Here is a 23132-nt window from a genome sequence, read left to right as displayed (position 1 = left end):
CTGTTACCACCCCATGAATCTTGCGTTCTAGGTCAATGGCTTGCACTGAATTGATAGTGATGTTGTTCCCACTCTGCTTATGCTCTAGCATGATGGTGCGGGCAGTCTTTCTAAAGGTGGAAGGCGTGGGTTTGAATTTCTTCCCCATCCTCGAGGCTGAAGAAGAATTTGAATCTTGGTTTTCCACTACCTGAAAGACTACTTTGTCCTTCCAGTTGTGTTCCCTGAAACAAAAGCTCTCGAAACCAGAAGCAGTTTAGAGAGGAGATATTGCTTTATTCAACACTGGGTGCTGGGTGGAAATCCAGAAATCTAGCGCACCTTACTGTGGGCATTCACCCATAATTTATACAAAAAATATTCTTATTATTCTGCCTACCTAATACATAACTCCACCAAAGCTTACATATTCATTAGGATGACTGAATAGCACATTTAATGTGTATTAAATTTTGCAGCGTCAGTATGAGTTCCTTGGTAGTAGTCTGGGTAGGGATACCCTTCCTCACATTATCCTTTTAAGGTATTGAGTCATCTCAGGACAGTAAAAGTTTACTGTAAGTTTGCCAACTTCTTGAGGATTATAAGGATGGCCTTTGAAGTAGCCACAGCTCTGTCTTAATTGGTATAGGAGTACAAACTCTGACATACAAGAGAATCTTGGGGTGATTAACTATTTCTTGGTATGCCTTCCTTATCACTGTCACCAACTATTTTCTCACAGAGAAGGCAGCTCAGTAACTAACTCATTTTAGTTAGCATATGTTTATAAACAGAGCAGAGGCCTGTCCTTGGTAGCAGTTAGAGTGCAGCGGGGTGAGAGACACCCCAAATGGATGTCTGTGCCCCCTGCTAACTCCCCGCTGGCAGGGAGGTGGGTCGCCCCACAGATCTGTTGTTCCTGCCCCTCCTGCCGGGCAGATCGTCCCTCTTGGCTGTGCCAAGGCTCTGGAATGGGACTCTCAGGATCGGAAAAAGAACACCTGCCCTTGTCTTAATTAGTATAGAGGGATAATTGGCACATCTCATCAAAACCAGAGGTCAGCAGTCAAAATGGAATGTTTGTCCTCATCTGGACCGGGACGGGCAGTCACATGCACCCCACCCCACTCTCTGCTAAGAAAGACCCCCCTGAGCTGGCTTCTTTACGCCTCCTTTCGATCTTCTCTTCTCTGCTGGTTCTGCCGGAAACAAATGAAGATCAGCCCTCCTGCAGATACATGGGCAGAGCATTCATTCATTCATTTATTTATTTGATTCAATAGAAATTAGGTACTTTTCAAAGCCCAAGGATCTGGGCTTTCAAAAGCACTTAAGCACCTGGAAGTCTTAACCCTTCCATGGCACAAGTGTTCTGTGCAAGACTTCGGTCTCATTTCAGACTTTTGCTTTTTTCAGCTTGTTACAAGCAGTTAGAAGCTGTGTATCTCAGACACCCATGTCTGATCTTCTTCTTCCCTTGTCCATTCGTCCCCCCAGCTCCTCGCATGGGTCTGCTGCTGGCAGCACAAGGGTTGGGCCCCACAGGGACTGAAGTGTCTGAGAACATGGAAGACGAGCAAAAAGCACAACTACCACTGACAGTGGTTTTTTTAGATAATGAGTACTCAGAGGAAACAAGGAGGCGCAAGCATCTATCCCTTCAGTGGGAAGAAGACGTTTTCATTAAAAAAATACTTCAAATTCATTGCACCCAAGCGGCCTCTGAAGCAAAGATGACACAGGTTTAGCTATTTATCACACTGTTTTTCCATAAGCTACAAGGGAATGGATTTGTGAGCAGCCAGCCTTCCCCAGTGAAATATGCCCAGTTCCCTCACATTTGCCCCACAATGGAACACGTAGTAGTATGTTTTTCCTATTCTGTCGTTCCCCAGGACTCAAAAAGAGGAAAGAACAGGCTTCTTGAATTTCTTCAGCCCTATGAGAAGCAAGCAGTGCTTGAGAATATTACTGAACAAAGACACTGAGCACTGCAAGACACAAAAGCAGCAGTTCCTAAGCGTGCTTTGGGTGTTCGTACACTGAAGGAAGCCAGGGGAGCTAGGGTTCAGGGGAGCGAGTGGTAGGACCAGGGTATTTCTGGATGATTACCCGAAATATCACACAAACAGAATCTAACCTCACTGCAAACAACCTGTTTCGTAGAAAGCATTCACAAAGTACCAGGCACTTCTCAGGTTGTTGCATTTATTTTCTTGTCCTCCTGACTTGCCCCTGCTTGCCTCCTGATTAAAAGCCAAGCACCAGTTACACTGTAAGAAAAAATAACATATAGCTATTAACATGTTTTTCCATAGCTGCAGGAAACTAACATATAGCTAACATGTACGAAAAACTAACTAATAGCTGTTAAAAGGAGCAACAGAACTTGCAAAAACTGGGTCCTTCAACTGACATGGAAGAATTCTACGTGCTGCCTTGATGACAGCTGTGTTTAGGGTGACCGTTACTGAGTTAAAAGATTTCAGAATGCCACTTGGCACTATCTTCACATAGGAATTTTGAATAGAACAAGTGGTTACACTTAAGAGAGCACCTATGATGGCTTTTAGAAACATTATTGCTGACAGGGTCTTCTTCCTCCCCCTCCTTCCCCAGGAGTTTGGTGCCCTGGCTAGTTAGTCATGGTGGCCAAGCTGATCAGGTCACCTAACACAGCCAAACACGGGCAAAAGCCCGTTACAGAGTCCAGCACCAAAGACAAGAAGTTTACAAGGTGCAGGAAAGAATCTGTGGAGTTGGTCCTCTCTGTTTGTCCCCACTGGACCTGCTGGGCAGCACAGTACAGACAGAAAGCATACATTAGTACCCTTACTGACCACACAGTGTCACTCTTTCACAAGAACTGCTCTTTTTTCCATCCACAGCAACAGAAACAATGAAACCTGAAGACAATTAAATGAACTTTTATTAACGGTACTTATATTTTCGGTCAATACAAGGATGAAAGGGCTCTGCTTCTGCTCTGCAGTCCTGCCTTAGGAGCACAAGCAAAGTGGTGCTTGGTGGCACGGCTCACTGCTGCCAGATAATCTTCAGGTTTGGGGGTAGCTCTGCAGAGCACAGTTCATCGAACTTGGACACATCCTTCACAGGAGTGCTGTAGAAATTCAAGACATCCCCAGCGCTGCGCATCAGGTGCAGCTGTGAATTGGGGACAGCGTGACCAAGTTCTGCTGCCAGCTGAGCCAGGAGGCGATATTTTAACTTGTTTTCTTGGAGGGGTGTCTGCTGCCAATTATGAGGAAGTGAGGGTCCAAAAATCTCCTTGACGTGAGACTCAAGGCAGCTCTGTATATCCTCTGGAGGAAGATAGCTTCTGCTGCGGGGTGGGGGACAGATCAGGCTGGGTTCACTTTTCTCTTGAGGAATTACTTTTTCTACTTCTACTTCTTTTTCCTCCTTCCTGTTGACACAAGACAGAAGTACTTTCAGTCTTTGGGCTACTTAAGACTGAGTCAGAGCCTGTATCTATTCACAGTCTTTAAACATCAAAGCAAACCTAGCCTCTACAGAGTTTATCCATCCCGTGGACACTGCAGGTTCATTATGCACCCAAGAACAATAGCTCATAGACTTGGTTTACCCCAAACTTCTCACCACATAGGTTGTCTCTACATCTTTGTCACCCAGCTAGCTTATTTTTACTGGTCAGAGCATAAACGGAATTTTAACCAGCTTAATGACTCGTTTTCCCAGCTACAGCTCCATTTTCTAATCTGCTGTGAAAAAAGATGGATAGCAGAAAATAATCGCTACTATAGAAAAAATATTAAGTGCTCACAGATTAAAAAAAAACAAAACACAAACAAGCGATCACTAGCTTTAAGTAATAAACTGAAGGCTAGCACAAGTTACGTGACTTGCTCATGTGCCACAATCCAGGAAACACCACAAGTACGGTTTCATCTAAAAATGTTATTGAGAAACGACCATTTTCACTCCCATTCACAGAATCACAGAATTTTCTAGACAGGAAGAGACCCTCGGGATCATCGAGTCCAGCCATCCACCCTACTCTAAAGTTCTCCCCATACACCATATCCCCCAGCACCACATCTAAACGGTTCTTAAACACAGCCAGGGATGGTGATTCAACCACCTCCCTGGGCAGCCTATTCCAATGCCCGACCACTCTCTCTGTGAAGAATTGTTTCCTAATGTCCAGTCTAAACCTACCCTAGCGCAACTTGAACCCATTACCCCTTGTCCTATCAGCTGTAACTTGGGAGAACAGACCGACCCCCGCCTCTCTACACCTTCCTTTCAGGTACTTGTACAGAGCGATAAGGTCTCCCCTCAGTCTCCTCTTCTCCAGACTGAACACCCCCAGCTCCCTCAGCCTCTTCTCATCAGACTTACTCTCCAGACCCCTCACCAGCTTCGTTGCCCTTCTCTGGACCCGCTCCAGCACCTCAATGTCTTTCTTGTGGTGGGGGGCCCACCTAGCAAGCTCCCTTGCCAAAGGAGGAAACAGCATTAAAAAAAAACCCCAAACCCTCCCCCGCCACCCCCGCCTGCTAGCAGGGACGCGCCGAGGGCACTTGCTGCACGCCCCGAGGCCTGCACCTCCACCGACGCACCCTCCCAACAAAACACAGGGGCGGTCGCCACGGAGGACCCCCCACCTCCGCCCCGCTCCCCCCGCCGTTACCTCAGGCCGCCCCAAAAGGCCCTACGTGCCGGAGGGCCGAGGCCGAGGCCCAGCCGCCGTCCCGCCACCCGCAGCCCGGCCAGCGCCGCCATGATGAGAGGACGCCCAGCCTCCTCCCGCCGGTCGGCGGGGAGTGACGTATTTCCGGCCGCCGCACTGCCTGTCGGGAGCTGTAGTCCCGCTGAGGGGGGGGGGTGGTCCGTAAAGGCAGCCCCCTCAGAGTCCTGGGGGGAAGGAGGTTTGGCAACAGGCCGTGCGGGGCTAAAACAACATAAGGTAGGGACATATGTCGTTACCCGCTTGCGGCGTTAGCGATCGCTGTGTGTTTTGGGTTTTTTTGCCAGTCAAACGCCGTTTTGGCAGCTGTCGGTGGAGGTTTGCATCCCGGCTTTGGGGGGTGAGGGTTGCCGGGGCTCACAGGCCGCCCCTTCTCACAGGGAGCTCCTTCTGTAGGCCTCGTTTCACCCCCGGGCACCCAATCATATGAGAATATCCCTTTTCTTTGTTGTTTAAAAGGATGATCATTTTTAGAAGGGAGAAAAAATGCTTCATCAGTAGGCAGCCTTGCTTTGATTTGTGGCGGGACCCTGTAGGAGAGCCAGAGAGGGACTCTTTGTCAGGAAGTGTAGTGACAGAACAAGGGGCAGTGGTTTTAAATTGGAAGAGGGGAGATTTAGATTAGATATTAGGAATAAATTCTTTTCTGTGAGGGTGGTGAGACACTGGAACAGGTTGCCCAGAGGAGCTGTAGATGCTCCATCCCTGGAGGGGTTCAAGGCCAGGCTGGATGGGGCTTTGAGCAACCTGGTCTGATGGGAGGTGTCCCTGCCCATGGCAGGGGGGTTGGAACTCCATGATCTTTAAGGTCCCTTCCAACTCTGACCATTACATGATTCTATGATTCAGCAGATGCCCACTTGCTCTGGTGACAAACACCTCTGTCAAAAGACAAAAATAAGAAGCCAGGCACAGCCGTCAGCTGCGTCAGGCAGAGTGCATGTAACGTGTCCAGCAAAGGAGCAGGAATTATTTAGCAAAGCTACAGCATTAGTTCTATAAGGTCTGAGAGGGTTTCTTTTGCTGTTTTGGGGGAACATTGTTTCCACTCTCAGTTTTGAGAGAAGCAATGCACTTGATCAGTAGGTCAGTAGGGTGCTTCTCATCAGGAACAGAGGTTTATTTGTACTCAGGTGCTTGGAGACCTACAGGACCACAATGAAACAAGAAAAGGGATGTTTTTCCTGGCTTCAGTATCAGCTTCTAGAGTGTTTTTTGGCAAGTCACTTGCTGTTCCTTCATAGTTGAGATCAGGACAGACTAGATGCATGCATTAATTATGCAACAACTGGATCCCTGTGAAGGAGTTGGCTATTTATTGCCTCTGTGAAAGAGTGGTTACTAATGGAAAGAACACAAGGAGCTCACAGGGCAGTGATTTTCCCTATTTTCCCTTCTCCTTGTTGGCAGGAGCAGTGGGTGCCTGTGTCTGGGAGGAGCAGCCTTGCAGAACAGGGTGGCTTTGGCTGCGCTGGCTTGGTCCCAAGTGGCCCCAGAGGGAGATGGGGGGAGGCCTTCTGGGATGCTTGTTCTTTGCTGGTTGGTGGGCTGCTCCAAGGTGTCACTAGTTGATTGGTGTGGCGTGTTGCTGGGCAAATATTTTTGTATAACCTTAGGTCTGCTATTTCTGCCACTTCTGCCTGTCTAATTATGCTTTAGCTAGCAAATCTTACACCTCAACAGGTACATAGCAACATACCAAAGGTCAAACCCTGTGCTTTCAACATCAGGCTAATTATTCAAGTTACGCCAACAGGGTGGGCCAAGATGCCTCCCTCCATGTTTTATGTTAATTATTGTGGAAAATGCCACTGTAAAAGTGCTTTGGAAAAGCAGTCTTTGCACAGCACTAAGTCAGTATGTGCAACCCTAACTCAGTGTATGACATCCTCTTGACCCCACCATGGTTCTCCAGAGACATAGAAGCTTCTGATGGTAGTGTTATTTATCTGCGGCCTGAGTCCAATGCCCTGCTTACCATATACACCTCTCAAGTTTTCTCAGTGTCTGTCAGACTTCAGTCAATAGGATTTACATCTCCAGCTGTATCACTATTGGATTATTTCTGTTTGATCTCCTCAGCGTTTCCCAAGCTCACCTGCAGTAATGCTTGTGACTTAATCTTTGGGTAGGATAGTGAAAACCACAGATGTGTGAAAGAGGCCTTAAAGTTTATATAGAAAAAAGAATCGTTAGACATAGATTAGTTTTTAATTACTTTTATTGATATGATTGAAGACACAGTCCGATTTTGTAATTGAGGATTTTGGCTGCAAAATATGGTGATGGGCAGGGGTATGTATTTGAATTGCTAGGGAACTACTTGATCTGCCTACTATTCTAGGGGCTAAGTTTAAACTAGAGGGAGAGCAGATTTGTGCTTCATTGGCAGCTGTTGTTTGTTGTATGGAAAGAACTCCCCTTCTTTGGAATGGGCAGATGAAACAAGAATATCCCCTCAGTAAGTTGTAGGAGTGAAGGGTTGAGAGAAAGCTAATCTATTTTATCCCCAGTTTTGTTTAGGGTAAGGGAAATTAGATTTTTTTTTTCTTTCATTTCTGAACAACTTCCACCTTGTGAAGAGGAACAGGAAGAAGTAAGGTTCCTGCACTTTCAGTAGGTGTAGCTGGCAGTGAAAAGTGACTGTGTGGCAGCTGTGTCAGTCTTCCCAGACACAACATACTGTCCTCTGCAAGCCAAGCTGTTAATCTGAAAAAGAAACAAAAAGAAGGGGAAAACAGTTAGCTTGAAGTAATAAAGACAGATCCAGAAAGGCAGCAGGAGTACCCAAGCATGGCAAAAATAACAGAATAACATCCCTTGTGAACATGAAGCACCAGAAGGGCTGGGAACAAGAGGAACCTTAGGAGGGTGACAACATGTCTCCCTTCATGGTGCACAGCTCCCCTCTGCACTGGGGGAAGGTCTGTACCTGTGCCCGCTTGCGGAAGGCCTCCTGTGCAGCCTTCTTGTTCTCATTTTTGCCCAGCCATGCTGCCAGGGCAGAGGCTTGCAGAGCTCTCCCGTATGAAAAGGTCAGTTTCCAAGGCTTAGGCAGAGGGGACTGATTCATGGCATTGAGGTTGACAGAAGCCTCCTCTTCACTCTGACCTCCAGACAGGAAGCAGATTCCTGCAAGAAAGAGGTTTTGAGGCTTAGAAACAGTGCTCCAGCCACTGCAGTCCCTGACATTTATGTGCCAGGGGAGCGAGCGTGTCTGATGGAGGAGCAAGGCCAGCAAGAGTGATGGTGTGAATGGACACATAGGAATGAATCAAGAATCACCAGGAACAGCAGCAGGAACGGTCCGGAGAAGAGTAGTGACAGTTGCTATGGCTACATCCTGAGGGGTGTACTTCTTGGGGCAGGAATGTCCAGCCGTCACCATGTTGGGTTTCAGCAGTGTCCCTTCCAGGTACACATGATGGTCATTCAAGGCCTTGTAGACAGCAGCCAGAACCTGAAAACAGGAGGATTGGATACAGAACCTCTGCTTCAAGTCTTCACCTCATCCTGCTGTGAAAAGACAGCTTATTCTTTGGGAATGTGAGAAGACCAAATTGAACTTTACTTTCTCATTAAATTTATCACGGGGGTTGCAGCCCTGGAGACAGCACTGCTATTGAGGTGACCAAAATACCCCTCTTCCTATTTGCTGGATTGAAGAGAGGATTTAGTAGTTGTTTGTATCCATAGAACCTTGAAATGTCTAGTAGTGGGTTGTGTTTTTAAACTATTTTAGAATTTTCTATCGTAGACAGGTAGTATAACCTTGCAGGTGCTGGCTTATCTCAGATAAGGGATGGGAGGATGGCACAAGGTGCCTGGAGCCGAGCACAAGGCGCCTGGAGCCGAGGCCGAAGCTCCGAAAAACCAGCCAGGACCAGGCCTGTGGTTTGGACAAACTCCAGGGGTGATCTGAGCTGGCGCCGGACACAGAGGTGAAAAGTTACAGTGAAGAAGACTACTAACTTCATCCCTGAGACCCCCTGTCGACCACTACCAAGAAGCACTGCGCAGACTCAGGGGGGCGGGAAGCTCATTTGCATGGGAAGTGGGGAAAGTTAATGCATATGTATAGGTGTTGTGTCACACCTGTTGAATATGTATTAGTTAGGGCCATAAACACAGAATTTTGCTTTGAGGTCGGGGCGCACATCTTTGGGAAGGATCCCGTGTGCATCCGGCGCTGAATAAACACACCTCCTTTATAACCCTCCAAGGTTGTAAAGTCGTTGTTCCGCGCATCATGGATTTATCCTTGCAAACTGAGGTACTGAAAGAGGGGTAAGATTTTTTTTGCTCCCGATCCCTCTTTTGAGATTTAGAATGCTTATTTTGTCAATTTGAGTGGAAATCTAAGAGCATAGATTCTACTCTTGCATTTGCTATTAACTAATTTTAAACAGTGAACAACTGATTTTTCTGGTGCAGTTATGAAGGACCTTTTTGGACAAAACTCTTTAAAATCTGTGAACACGAACTCTGCATAAGATTAACTACTGATTTTGGAAGGGGAGGAGAGGAGCAGGAATCTCTTACCTTTTCTGTGACATACTGGCAGCGCTGGAGATCATGGTCTCCATCAGGCAAGATTTCTGGCTCCACAATGGGCACCAAGCCATGCTAAGAAAAGAAAAACAGGGGAGTTTAGGGGAGTTTGGAATAATATTCGTCCTTGTCATCTACCCTGACTTTGGTGGTATTCTGTCTTGCTGTGCTGCCCTTCTTCCTCATTGTTCCCAAAACCCTCACAGACATCCACCTTTCAAGTTACCGAGCATATTATTGCAGGGAACAATGAGAAGGGGCAATAGCACCTCAGGAAAAGTTGCTGGAGGGTAGATACCTGCTGGCAGATGCTGGCATAGCGTGCCAATGTGTTGGCATTCTCTTGGATGGCGAGTTGAGAGGGTGTTGTGCTGGTGATTTTCAGCACTGCACGCCACTTGGCAAAGTCAGCACCGTCTTTCTTGTACTGGGCACAGCGCTCAGCTAGTCCATCCAGCCCTGCAGATGAAAGAACAGTGCTTCACTGAGAGCAGGTCTTCAATATAGCTCTGAAAAGTACCATAACACCAGCCGAGGCTGTGACTCAGGTGAGTCACCCCATGGCTTTTGCTGCACCAGTCATAGTTTAGGCTCCTTAGAGCTCTCCTTACCTTGGATGGTGGTTTCTCCATTTGTTCCTGCTAAGGGGGCTGTGCCTTTATCCAGCTGTGGAGGCCAAGAAACAGGAAGGGTTACAGAGAGATCGAGATCAGTCTCATCCTTATATTCTTACTTCTGGCTGGTTAGTCTTTGCAGGCTCTCTGCATGTAAAGTATGGAGCTGAGCTCACTAAAGGTGCAAATGAGGACAAAGTTGGAGCAAAGGGGAAGAAGAGGAGTGAACCAGATAAGAGGAAGGGTCAACGTGCAAATGGCTTCAGGGAATGGTTTGAGAGCTCTGTCAGATGCAGAAAGGACTGGATTTAGGTTACTGTACGGAGGGATATAATTGCAGTGAACAGTGAGTAGATGGGAATTGGTGGATTAAAAGTTCCTGCATCAAATGCAAATGTGCCCCTGGTTAGTGGTACAAAAGCAATGCAGAGAATGGTGGCAGAGATCCTCTAGTGATTTTGAAATCAACCACAAAAAAAGAAAAAAAAAAGTGTTTGGTAGGAGAGAGTGCAACCCCATATGTAATTTTGAGCGGAAATGATGTTTGGACTATGCTACCAGCCACACACCTACAGATATTCACCTTTATTCCCACCACAATGCCTTTTTCTTTGATGAGAGCTGGAAATGGCTTTCCGCTGCTGTCTTTCTGATAGAGAGTCTCATGGAAGAGGATCACTCCCCCGATGTTCTGGTTGATGGAAGCATCTGAAGAGAAGAGGATCTCTCGAAAAGCCCGGCGATTCTCCTCTGTATTCTCCACATTGATCCTCTGCAGCCGGTTCCCCATGGTACCTAGTGAGGTGGACAAAGGTCAGATGGAGAGGTGTTAGACTTGGTTGGCCTCCTGATCCCACTATGTAGTAATTAGGTGCCTCAAGTTCAGAGGTTCCCTTCTCAACCCATAGTTTGTCAGCTTTTGTTGCTGTAGGTGCAACCTTGCCTGGCTGAGTTGCTTCTGCTCAGTCAACAGTTTTTGTTTTTAACTTACTCCACTGATTTCAAAGATGAAGCAAAATTAAAAGAAAAAGTCTTGAGTACTGCTATTTGATTGATATCCAGAGCTCACCCACTGATTCATCTGCAGCTAGGATCCCCTTTCCTGAAGCCACAATCCGCTGAGCAATGTCTGAAAGAGCTTTCTTCTGCTCCGGAGACAACGCTGGGAATTGGTGGGTCATGTTGGCTTACCTGTGGAAGAGAATACTGTTACAAGCTGGTGGACACTGTACATACAATCTGTGAACCAGAGACCCCACTCAGATATTTCTATTGGAGAGGTCTCCATGCTTGTCTGGTCCATGGTATCACCAGTGCATGTCTAGCAATCCATTAGAGTTCTTCATGGTTTGGTGTGTCTGGCAAAACCAGAAGACAGAAATGCAGGAGCCACATCCTAAAACATCTTTCCAGAGCTAAAGTGGAGAACACTGCATTTTGCATCGATTTGCTCAGAGGCTAAAGGAAGGTCAGTCTGTCATAAAAGTGTGCATCGAACAAATAAGTGTGCTAATTGCAGACTCTGCAAACTTCTTTGCAAAGCACTTAAGACTTTTTGTTCCCAATGAGAAGAATGCCAGTTGCTTACCTTTACATTTTACCCAACAATGCCTCTCACCCATGCCCTAGCCTGTGTTGGCAGTATTTGCTATGGGAGGTGGGGACCTCCCACCCTCACCCTCCTGCCTTGCTTTGTAATACTCTCCTCCCCACGGCTGCTTTCAGAGCTGTAGTGCATTGCTTACTCTGTGTAAGAGCTTAGAAGGGTTCACCACTCATTTCTGTCTTTTCAGCTGTGGCAGAGGCTTACCAGCTACAGATAGCCAGCACCTGAAATCCAGGTTCTGTCTCGTTACGACAAAATGGTCTTTTTACAGTTTTGATTATATGGCATTAAATCACAGTTTCTCACATCATCTGAATATTCCAGATTGCTCCCTGTCTGTATAAACCTGTGAGCCCTAGCTATACTGACTCTTTTCCCTCTGTTTATCATATGCTATAGCTAAAGCAACACCCAGTGTTTTATTAGCGGGTGATAAATCCACAAGATACATTGCTAAAACCAACACAAAAAATCCCCAATAACAAGTTTTCCTCCAGAGAGGCAGCCCTCTGGGCAGCATCTGCTTTTTCTATTGCCAAACTCAGTCTTAGAAGGGAGTGAGAACATGCCATTTCCCATTTTAGTATGTGCCACAGGTGGCCAGCCAATACATCTCTCCATGTGAGCATGTACACAGCCGAGCCCTCCGTCCTCTTTCCCTGCAGACGGATAGTATGTTGCCAGGGAATCCTTGTCTTACCCACCCTGCTGAAGGCGTAATGGGGAGAAAGTACCAGGAGCCTGGCTGCTACTCGTGATAGGGTAGATGCCAACATCAGCAGAGTTCTGAGCGCCGTGCCAAATGGTGCCAAAATTTTCTGGCAACAATACTATCACAGTACTATGACAGCTATAAGTCTGTGTCTCTGATTTAAAGTTGAAGGTACTTGGGTTTTAGTAATGTTGTTGTGCAAGATTAAAATGGTGTTGTCTGCCAGTACAGACCAGTCAGATTGCAGTGTCCAGATGTCTGCTTTGCCTTTTTGTAAGTTGAGACTAGAGTCCATCCTATGCAACTTATCAATGGTGAGTCATTCTAGGTTTAGAGGGAATTTTAAGGAATGCATGATGAAGGCTGGGCAAATGAGAAAGGGTTCCCTCCTTTTCCAAGCACTGAAGTGCCTTCTTGTGGTCCTGCAAAAGTAGGCTTTGCTCAACTCCTCTCTCTGTATGCCAGGCTGTGGCCAGAGCTCTGGGAAGCATCCTTTTACTGTGGTGACCACAACTCCATCACTCCCAGCTCTTAATCCTGTGCAACCCACCTGAAAGAGCTTGAAGAACTATGGGTTAGCTGCATAGCTAATTAAATTCACCTCTAATCCTCCTTATCCCTCACCTGCTTTCTGTGTCTGATATATTTCTTAGAAATAGGAAACTGGCTGGTTATTATGATAACTGTAATAATAGTTTGTGTTGTAGGCACTTCTCTAAAAACCATAGCAGTGTTAAATAAATTGCTTTGCAAAATGATGAGACCGGAGAGTGTGAACTCCAGTCGTTCACAGTCTCTGTGGAAAAGACAGGCAAATTGTCATCTGGCAAGAATCTTCTCCAAGGTCAAAGCTAAAGAATTGCTAAATCAGTAACAGGATTTCAGCATTGCAGTTTGGAGGTATGTTGCAGCATGAGTAGGTGTATCCAGCTAATCTTTAATCCAGCTAGTTGGATTACAAAATCATCAGTCACTCATTTTATTATGGCTATACTTTCTCTCCAGCCATAAGCAATGAGACTAATGTCTGTTTTGTCTTGCTGGTTTCCAGTGTCCACAAAAAGATAACAAAGAGACTGTTATCACTCAAAACCAGCCTGCAAACCAAATTGCCAAAATACGGAAATAGGAGTTTTCAGTGGATAATGCTGGTCGCAGTGAGACTGAAACAATACAGTGTAGTTCCACAGTGATGAATTGGAAGACATCTGATTAATTCCAGTTTCCATCCAAGTGTCTCATTAAGTGTGAAGGAGTAGGTGGAAGTTTGCCGAAAGGTTCCCCAAAATTATCTGTAAGGACATGGTGAGTGGTTCCCAGCTACCCTGCTAAGCTTCAAGGACAAATAAAATGCAGTGTTTCTAAACTGAAATGGTGAAAAAATGAGTGCAAAAGAGTAGTTGTAAAGCTAGTGATAGCTCTAAGATCCAGAATGTTCAGGCATCCTTGATTTAGGACTTTATTTTTCTGTGATTCTTTCAGGAGGAGCATAACCTCTGAGGATCTTCCCTGTTGAATTCAGAAAGGGTGTCTCTGCTGCAAGGTACTGCTGTGAGCGTTAAAAGGGGAGTGGAGAAGTCTTACACTTCAGGAACACTTCATATAGATGCCTTGTAAAGAGTAAGCTGCCAGCATGTCCATATAAACATTAATGTTCTCCCTTAAAGAGCTGGATATGTCACCTTTCTGGTCCTGAGGAAAAATGGTTGTTCCCAGGCTGCCAAAGCTGCACAGCTCATTTCATTCTTCCAAGAACGAAGCCTATTTGCCTTATTATTCTGCTCTATTTGTTTAATTTGACAACTCTTCCAGACAGGAAAAAGCTTGAAGGAACTGCGTCCTCAGTAACAGTATCTAAGAGCTGTCCCACCACTAACTTTTTTCAATAAGTTTTATTTTTATTTCCCATTTTAGGCTGTGGGCTAGTATCATAGTGTCACAAGCTCAAGTGATTTCACATTGATTTTACATTGTATCAATACAAGTCTTCTATTTGTGTTAACTGCTTATGTAACATTTTTTAAAAGTGGAAGAAAATGCAAAAGACTAAAACTGCACAGAATTCACCAAACTCCCAGCTTTATGGCTGCCTTGAATGTTTTTCAGGCTTCAGCAGCTCCTTAAACAAACAAAGTTCTTTGTTCAGTCCACAGCCTGTGACCAGCAGGAGGTGGGGGAAAAGGGGACACCACAGTTGTAAAAGTAAATATTGTACTGCTGAAGTCTCATGTTTTTCTCAGCTACCAAAATGGACGACTGCAGGGGAAATATCTTCATGAACGACTGGAGTATCAGCACAAACATTGCATCTGTTAATATTAATTAGTGGAACCAAAGGGCAGAAGCAAGATGAACAGTAAAAGGAACAAACTGTTACATTCCACTTCAGGTCATCTTAGAAACATTAATTAGTGACTTTTCTTTTCAACCACCTCAAGTGACTGGCATTTTCTGATCTTACAGAAAATCTCACCTGAGTCCTGGTTTGCTGATGAAAAAAGGTTGGAGTGGAATCTGTAAGTTTTTTTCTTGGGTCTCTTCATTGCCTTCTTTTATAAAATTGGTTCCAAAAGTGCAAAACATAGTTTGTATCCCATGCATGTAGCTTTTCCTGTTCAGTTACTAGTAAACACAGCCTTAAATATCATCTCTGACAGCTGGCAGTACAAACCACATGTGCATGTGATTGCACTGTGCACAAAAGAGATTCTGCCCCCAAAGAGCAAGGTTTGAAGAAGCAAAAGTTGTGCGCATAAATAGATAAATACAGTTGATAGGGAGAATGAAAAGTATTCAAAAATTTAGCCCATCACATGTAGGCACAGTTGTGACCTGGCTGGATTTACTCTTCGTTTACACTTGTATGCATCGGAGAGACAGACACATAATGAATTATGCACCCTATATTCTTATTACAGTGAACAACTCTATTTATTTGCCTCATTTATCTGTGGAGCTCCATTCAAAAGCTATTTCTAAGTAAGTCTGATTATTTGGACATTGGGCAAACTGATAGGTATGAACGGCTGGGCAAGCCTGGCCCCGTCCTGCTGACAGAGCACATTCTTATCTAGACACCAAGCTGGCAGGACTAGTTGATACGCTTGATTGCTGTTCATGGCCACTTTTTGGTAGCTGGGCAGCCATCCAGAGGAGCCTGGACAAGGGGCGAGAAGAGGCCAACAGGAACACCATGAAGTTCAACCAGGACAAATGGCAAGCTATTGCTTGTGGGGCAGATCCCTGGTCGTGATCCCACCAGGACTAGTGGGACATGGGAGCAGCTCTTTGGAGAAGGCCCAGGGCCCTGTCAGGCAGCGAGCTGAGCAGGGTTCTCACCCTGAGAGCCAGGGGAGGACAGGGGTTATACTCTTCTGCTCAGCACTCTGTTTATCACAGCTGGGTACTGCATCCAGTCCTGGGCCCCTGCAGTACAGGAAAGACAAGCTGGAGAAAGTTCAGCAGATGCCACTGAGAAGGTCAGAGGCTGAAGCACTTGATCTGCAAGGACAAGGCTGCAGAGCTGGGTGACGTACTAATTTCACCAACTTGATAGGTCTTTTGGGGAATATATGATGGTAAATTGCCTGGTTGGTTTTGCTTTGTCTTATGAGGGTGAGAACAAGGGTTTTTTCCATCTTCATGTTCTGTCTAGGGACCTTGCTTCAACATCTTGTCTCAAATCGATGGGAGTAGATTCCCTCAGTTCCCTCTCCTGATTCTCACATTATCCTCAGAGTTATACTTGAGCTCTGAGCAAACGTACCCCCATTTCATCTCTAGCAAGAATGAAAGGGGGTTTTGTACGCAGGGGCATGGCCTCTGCAGTCAGTGCAGAGCATTCCTGCAGCACTCACAATGGCTAGAGATGGCTGAAGTGGCAAGAGACTGGTTTCTTGGAAGTTAAGCTTCATCCTTCTTAGGATGAAGCTGATTCTCTCTCAGGGCTAGGCTATTCTCAGAGAAAATAAAAAAAAATGCTGTCAGACTTGCACGGGGATTCAAGTCTTGTAATGCCAGCAGGCGAGGCTGGGGGAAGCAGTGGTGAGAGTTTCAGGTGGGATAAATACTTTTTGGGTGCCAGGCTCATGGGCAAAATTGAGAAAGCAATGGAGAATCACAGACTCAGTGAGGATTTGAGTTTGTTGAGCAATTTGCTGAAGCCGGCTGTTCACAACTTGAAAGGTGACAGCCTAAAGCAAGAGCAGTTTTTAGTTCCCTGCAGACTATCTCACACCCCCTGCCAAAGAATCTTATCCACGCTACTGCACTCATACTTCAGAAGAAGCTGGGCAATGAACGCACATAATTACACTTCTGTCAGCATTGGTTTTTGTCAGGACCAGCTGCGTTCTCTATTCTCTCTGTCTCCTTGCAAAACATAAATTTATGTACTCCACAAGCATAAACAAACACATACAAAAGAAGGCAGTAGAATACAATGCAGGTATGTTATTGCTCTAGTCCCCTTAGACTACGTGTTCACCTACTCCAGTTCTGACTCAGCTAAGTTAGAAACCCAGTGCTAGCAGCAAATGGGTCACATTGGAAGATCACTGCAGAATTGCTGAGTGCTTATTTCTTGCAAGCTGTTCCTGGAACAAAAAAATATAAACAAAACCAAAAACAACTCCCCAAGCCCACTTTAGATAAACACATTGTGTCTCAGCTGCTGGTATATATACCAACTTTACAGTTTAGAAATGAAATTACTATACTTACTTGTTTGTGGACAGTGCCTCTGCTGCTACAAGCTTCTGGTGAGGTGGTTGCAGGCGAAGAGACCTGGTCCTTCTAATCACCAGCTTTTATAAAATTCTTGACAGGTTGTTTTTTTTTCTTTTTTTTTTTCCCTCCACTCCTTCATTATCCCTCCTCCCCAGGCTGGTTGGGGAGGTGTCATTGCTCAAGGTTGGTCATTGGCTGTCAGACCACAACCACACACAACCAACAGCACCTAGTCTCGCTCCCTGTGTTCCTCCCCTTTCCCCTCCCCTGTATATATATATAAGGCCATTCATGATGTGGTGAAACTGAGATGCTTTCCAGTTATTTCAAATTATTCCTCCTCCTGCTAAAACAGACTGAAAAGACCCACAAGAGTCCTCCATTTCAAACATGGAAATTATTTTTAGGGATCTTGGGCATAACTTTCAGTTTAGGGTTAAATCTTCTGGAAGCTTACACTTAAGAAACTACACAGTGCAGGAACTAAGAGTAGAATACAAAATGCAGAAACAATGTAACAGAACCTTAATTGACAGGAGTTACCATTGTCTCAGTGGCTTCCTAGGTGTTACAATGACTTTTCTCACTGGAAAATTTAGCACAGAAACTTATTTTCCTTTTCAAATTAGTATATGGAAAGGCAAAATGTGATGCTACAGTATCAGGATAATGAAATAGCAAGTTTTGATTTCCTTTAATGCAGTATATGTGTGAGAATGACGATGATGGTTATGAGAAGAAATACACCCACACTGAGGTGCACAAGTGTAAGCCAAATTTTTCCACCAAAATATCAGTGAAACGCCTACCCATGTTACAAAGACATACAAACTTCTCAGTTGCTTAGCAGAATTTTTCTGTGAAAAACGCTAATGCTTTATAACTGGTATAGTAGCATTCTACTTTATATGAAATCACACTACATCTATTCACCAAATCCAAATAGATAGGCCTGATTTTTTTTTTTTTTTATTTTCTTTCCCCTACCCCGTCCAGCAGGTCAGTACTCCTGGAGAGAAGTACATCACGCAGACTGTTAGGCAAACATCATACCCTCAGCAACAACATGCTCTGCGGCCTTGGACATTAGTATGTCTTTACCACAAAGGTCCAGTGTTTGCCTGAAGAATGACGTAGTTTCTCCATTTGCTGGCTCATCTAGTGATACCTTTAGCCTTTACATGAACACAGTGAGACCTCAGATTTCTCCTCTCACTGAGCAACACTGTCCTCATTAGGGCATTTCCTCCTTCAACCTGTCTCTTCTGGAGCTGCCTGCCAGGGTCAGTGCCTGTGGGAAATCATAATAGCTCACAGGCTGCCAGGAGCAGTGGTCCATGACAGTCAGCAGAGAAACTTCTGAAAAAGCTGAGGCTACAGTCTAATTGAAGGACCTTGTGTTTGTGGGGTTTTTTTCTTTAACATGCTCCTTCCCAATCCATACCTTTTTGCTGAAGAACACTGTGGCGCATAACACGGACATAAAGCCTTCACTGATTTATAATGTTTGCTTTATATTCCTTTTCTCCCATCCTAGCAGAAGGATGAACCCCATGGTGTATTAAAGTTTATCCACCACAAACAGAGGCATCTAGTATGGATTAAAAATATTTTAATGAAATATATTATCTACGATCGTCTTGAGACCAAGAAGGTGTCATACCAAGAAGGTCTTCTTCTGGGCCACAGGGGTAAATCAGAGTTTGAGTCCCATCATTACTGGTTTGGTTAGAAGCTGTGGCAGGTTGGAAATACTTGGAGGTGCTTCTTTCCCAGTGTCATCCGTGATATGGTCTGACAGATTATTAGAGAAAAGCTGGGGGAGTCTTCTTGAAAAAAATAGCGTCTGACATTTAGAAACTACTTTAGATAATCCCCTGCAGTCTACCTTTCATTCTTAACTCTTTCAAAAGTATATATATATTTATTTATATTTATATATATTTCCAGATGAGTAATGGCTAGCATATGACTTTCTAATCCTTCTGAACCAATATCCGGCACTTCAAGCACCAGGATTACAGGTCCTAGCAGAGATTCTGAGGACTGAGGAGTTAAAAAGTGAATGGACATGATGGTTAACTTTTTCACTTAATTTAGGAATGGAGCCTTTTCAGGCAAGAATATGGAATGAGCAATCATGGTAGACAGATAATGTCACATTAGGGTTCACTAACCTGCAAAACCATGGTTAACATGCAGAACCATGATGCTGATCATGCTGTGCAGGAACTAGTAGAGTAATATTAAAAAGACACTGGAAAAGACTACATACTTTCATCATCACAGCTATGTAATCACAGTTTGGGGATATTTATACCTCTAAAAATTAGGTTATAGTGGTATCATGTATCTTTAGATGTTATAAGAAATAAGCTTGCATCATGCAGGGAATGCAATCTACTTGCATTCAACCAAGGAGCTAACCTGCCCCGTAAAAAATGCCAAATCATTGCCTGCACTAATTATTCTATGGCAAAATTGTTGTATTATCCAGATTGTAAACCTCTTTCATTGAGTTAGTGTTGAACTCATAGTGTTGCCAACTTTCTCAGTTTTCCAGTGACTCAGCTAATTTTGGAATGGTTTCTTTTTTTTTGTTTCAGCCTTTTTCAGAGTAACGTGGTGCAGACATAGGGCTGTAGATAGCAAGAGGCTGTCTGCTGGTGTGAGCACCCTTGGTAGAGGTGGCTACTTCTAGACATTACTTTGATGCAGGTTGAATTGGTGGCCATGAACAGCATGACTTTGATAATACAGGAAGACTGGGACATCTTTTGGTGGACATGGAGTGGGAAGAACCCTGAAGCCCTGGTGGAAAGTGTGTTCAGAGGACTAAGGACATGGGTCAGGAAGAGATTTGGGGGCTTCAGGAAAACAAGAGGCAGGGGGAAAAGAGAGGCAAATCTTTTTCATGCAGATGAATGTTAAAGGGTACAGATAACTTTCTGACAAAGTGGCTCCATAATGGTGTGAAACAGATGCCCTTTTGTAGCATCCCTAGTGGTTTGTGTTCCCACCCATCTTAGTGGTATGTGGGGTTTGCCTTTGCCTGCAGTTTGTAGGGGTGGCCATGCAGGGAGGGTTTCCTGTGGGAGTTCAGTTCCTGAGGAAGCACCAGCTCTTCTCTGCCTCCCTGGGTTCCTCTGGCATGGGAAGGGGGAAGTACTGCCAAGGACCCCAGGCTGAGGATAAGGACAGGGAGAATGGGAAGGGTCAGTTATTTGTATTCTTAAAAATAATGTTACAGAATATTGCAGTGATTGCTGATCCACTTTTCTAGTGAAAAGCAAAATCTTCTAATAGAGGAAGAATTACTAATTATTTCTTGAGAATTTTAGGTGTGTGAGAATTGATTACTTAAATACACGTCTAACTAAATACAGTGATTGAAATGTTTCTGCGTGGATAAGGCCTTTTTATGTGTTATTGAGGAAGCTGATATAAACAGTGTTACAATGTAAAAATCTTTATAGCTTACACAAGTGTCTCTTTGAAACTTCACTGCAAACAAGATGTGTAAGTAGTAAGAGAGCTTAAACATTCATTGTCATGCCTTCTACAGCACGGAAACAGAAAATGGTGGTCAGCTATAAAAGAGATGGATAATGTTAGAACACAAGCATCTAGTATTTTCTCTTAAAAACATGATATACCACATGTGAATTTTGTATTTGAATGGCTTGGAGATTTTGCTGATGTTGACTTTTCCATCTGAAGTTACTATACAGAAGTTGACAGAAGTTTATATTTAAAATTCTTAAAGACAACTAAAAACAGTATTTACAGTGTCTTGGTTTACTATTTAGGTCTTAATTTGTGGTTTTGCTTTCTTGAATTGACAATGCAAGTACTGGATTTTTATAGTGGAAGTTAATTTAATTGCTGACCTTGTTATAATCCAGCCTTGCTGTCAAAGAATCCGTCAGTTCTGTATTGAAGTTTTGAATGAAGACTGTTGGTGGATTAAGTACTTAAAAATCAATGGCAAGCTTGGTATAGAGGCAACAGGTAAATATTTCAGAATTGCTTATGTTTTTTCAGGTCAATGACTCTTTTTCCTGTGTATTTCTAGCAGTATCATTCTGATACTAATTTTGCCTTTAATTATGCATATTAACTAGCATTTTAAATGCAAATAAGAAGTAAATGTGAAGAGAGAAAACTGCAGCACATCTGAGAAAGGCAGATAAAAAAAAAGAAACGCATGAAGCAATTTCAGAGATTACATGGTCACCAAAAAACAAACAAAAAAAAGTTGTTGTTAAAGCTTCTCTCTGCACTTCAGTAAATGAAGTACTATTAATCTCCTCAACCCTTCTCTATGCGGTCAGGCCTGTAGAAAGGTTTGAAATGGAATGGAAAAATACACTGCAAGCTGGAAGAATGTCTGAGTATAATATGCACGCACATGAAAACCGTGTGGCTCTGTGTGCCCTGGGAGAGTGCTGTCTCTGTGATGGGGTTAAAGTCTAATCAGAGCAGACCTGAGCTGAGTGGAGTCTGCCTCCTCCTCACCTCTCCACACTGTGCTGGATGTTTCCTGTTTTCTGTACTCTGCAGTCTTGCTTAATTGTCTCAAAGTCCAGCTTGTTCATCCCTATCTAATCAGAGCTATTGTTTATTAAGTGGTTTGTTTTCCCCACTCATCTGCAGCCCCCTCCTCCAATGCAGAGAGTCTGGCCTTTAACCCCAGTGAAAGAAATGGCCCGTATTTCTGGCTGCACAGACACGTACACGTAGGAAGAATATGGGGCGTGTTGGGCAGACGTGAGTCAGGCCCACAAAGAGCACTGAGGGCTTACTCTTTGTTCTTTTGAGTCTTAAAGGTGGGCTTCCACAAACACCATGACTTGGACTGAAAAACCAGCAAGAACATAACATTAGTGTTACAGAAACACAAATCTTGATAGTTATTTCAATAGTGGGGATGGCACTGGAACAAGTGGTCAGGCAGTGGAACAGCCTGCCCAGGGAGGTGGTGGAGTCACCATCCCTGGAGGTATTTAAGAAACGTGTAGACATGGCTCTTCAGGGCATGCTCTAGTGCCCAAGATTATTGGTTTGTGGTGGGGTGTAGTGTGTGGGGTTGTGAGTGTGGGGTTTAGTTAGTGGGTGGTGGTTTGGGGTTTGTTGTTTTTGTGGTGGGTATTTTTGTTTGTTTGTTTGTTTTTGTTTGTTTCGTTTTTTTTTAATGTGCTTGGACTCGATGATCTCAGAGGTCCCTTCCAGCCACTAAGATTCTGTGATTCTGTGATTCTGTGAAACAAGGATATAACTTTAAATCAGGTTGCCAGTGACAGGCTTTCTGGGCTGTGTAAAATAGCTGTAACAGGACATGAAGATAAATGCAGTAATGACACTGGTTTCTTCGCCCTTCTGTTGACTTTTTGTTTTTAAAAAAGCCAGAAAGCAAACAACTGGCTGCTATAATGGGTGACACTTAACTGTTTATTACCTGCTTATCTAAGCAGCACGTAGTCCCCCAAAAAAGCACACTTAGGTGCTACTTGTTAATGTTGGCATACAATCACAAAATACACACTATGGTAGATGTCTGAAATGGGCCAGTTTGCTGGAAAGATCTTTGCAGATGTGGTTTCTGCACAGTTCTGGAGGAACACTGGACACCATAGCAGAAATACAAAGAGAAATCAGGCCCTGAAGAATACATCGCTGGCCAGAGCCTTACTAACAGGGCAAGAACACATAACACCATTTGTCTTCATCAAAATTTAAGAATCACCAGTGGTTACACGGCTGGCAATGTGTCATTCCTATCTTCACATGCCGAACAAAGTCTTGGAAATGGACCTATAGGTGGGTAAATAAACTGGATGATGGGGTGGATTCTCTCAAAGCTTCAGCTGTCAGGACAGGTAGTTTGTGGAAATTAAGTTACTCTAGCAACAGAGATACATGAAGTAAAGAAGCACGGAGCATAGAGTACCTAATTCTATATGCATTTTTGGCAGATGTATGTTGTACTAAAGATTATTCAGAACCATATGTTGGACCTTGCCATCTGCTGAATTTGGATACAACATCTATAAATCTGGTATGGAAATACACAAAAAGAAACACTAACTTCAGGAGAGAAACTGCCAGTGCCTTTGTAACTACAACTGTCTCCCACAGAAAATTACCTTTTATATTTTGTGAAATATATAGCTGTTCTATACAGAAGTATACTAAGGTTAAATCCTG

General features: G+C 44.2%; 3 protein-coding genes across 3 annotated transcripts in view; 1 reads left to right on the top strand and 2 right to left on the bottom strand.

The window, feature by feature from the left end:
- Window positions 1–2893: 2893 nt before the first annotated feature.
- On the bottom strand, window positions 2894–4778 carry MRPL50 (mitochondrial ribosomal protein L50). The gene is made up of 2 exons (XM_014952012.1): window positions 4658–4778; window positions 2894–3409 (listed from the first exon to the last, which is right to left on the bottom strand). Exons 1-2 carry the CDS (start codon window positions 4747–4749, stop codon window positions 3019–3021), a joined length of 483 nt encoding a protein of 160 aa, XP_014807498.1. The 5' UTR covers window positions 4750–4778; the 3' UTR covers window positions 2894–3018.
- A 135-nt stretch (window positions 4779–4913) lies between these two features.
- Window positions 4914–23132, top strand: part of RNF20 (ring finger protein 20) — a 61352-nt gene continuing 43133 nt past the window's right edge. Inside the window, exon 1 of the mRNA XM_014952014.1 lies at window positions 4914–4933. The gene's annotated coding sequence lies outside the window, so the exon portion shown is untranslated. The remainder of the gene's footprint in view (window positions 4934–23132) is intronic.
- Window positions 6918–17071, bottom strand: ALDOB (aldolase, fructose-bisphosphate B). The gene is made up of 9 exons (XM_014952018.1): window positions 16920–17071; window positions 10949–11070; window positions 10463–10674; window positions 9877–9931; window positions 9564–9724; window positions 9257–9340; window positions 8000–8174; window positions 7647–7846; window positions 6918–7423 (listed from the first exon to the last, which is right to left on the bottom strand). The coding sequence occupies exons 2-9, from the start codon at window positions 11058–11060 to the stop codon at window positions 7328–7330; spliced, it is 1095 nt and encodes a 364-aa protein (XP_014807504.1). The 5' UTR covers window positions 11061–11070; window positions 16920–17071; the 3' UTR covers window positions 6918–7327.

The sequence above is a fragment of the Calidris pugnax genome, unplaced genomic scaffold (assembly GCF_001431845.1).
Source record: "Calidris pugnax isolate Ruff unplaced genomic scaffold, ASM143184v1 scaffold216, whole genome shotgun sequence".
Taxonomy (NCBI): domain Eukaryota; kingdom Metazoa; phylum Chordata; class Aves; order Charadriiformes; family Scolopacidae; genus Calidris; species Calidris pugnax.
The sequence above is the reverse complement of the archived record's forward strand: the minus strand, read 5'-3'. Positions and strand labels throughout refer to the sequence as shown.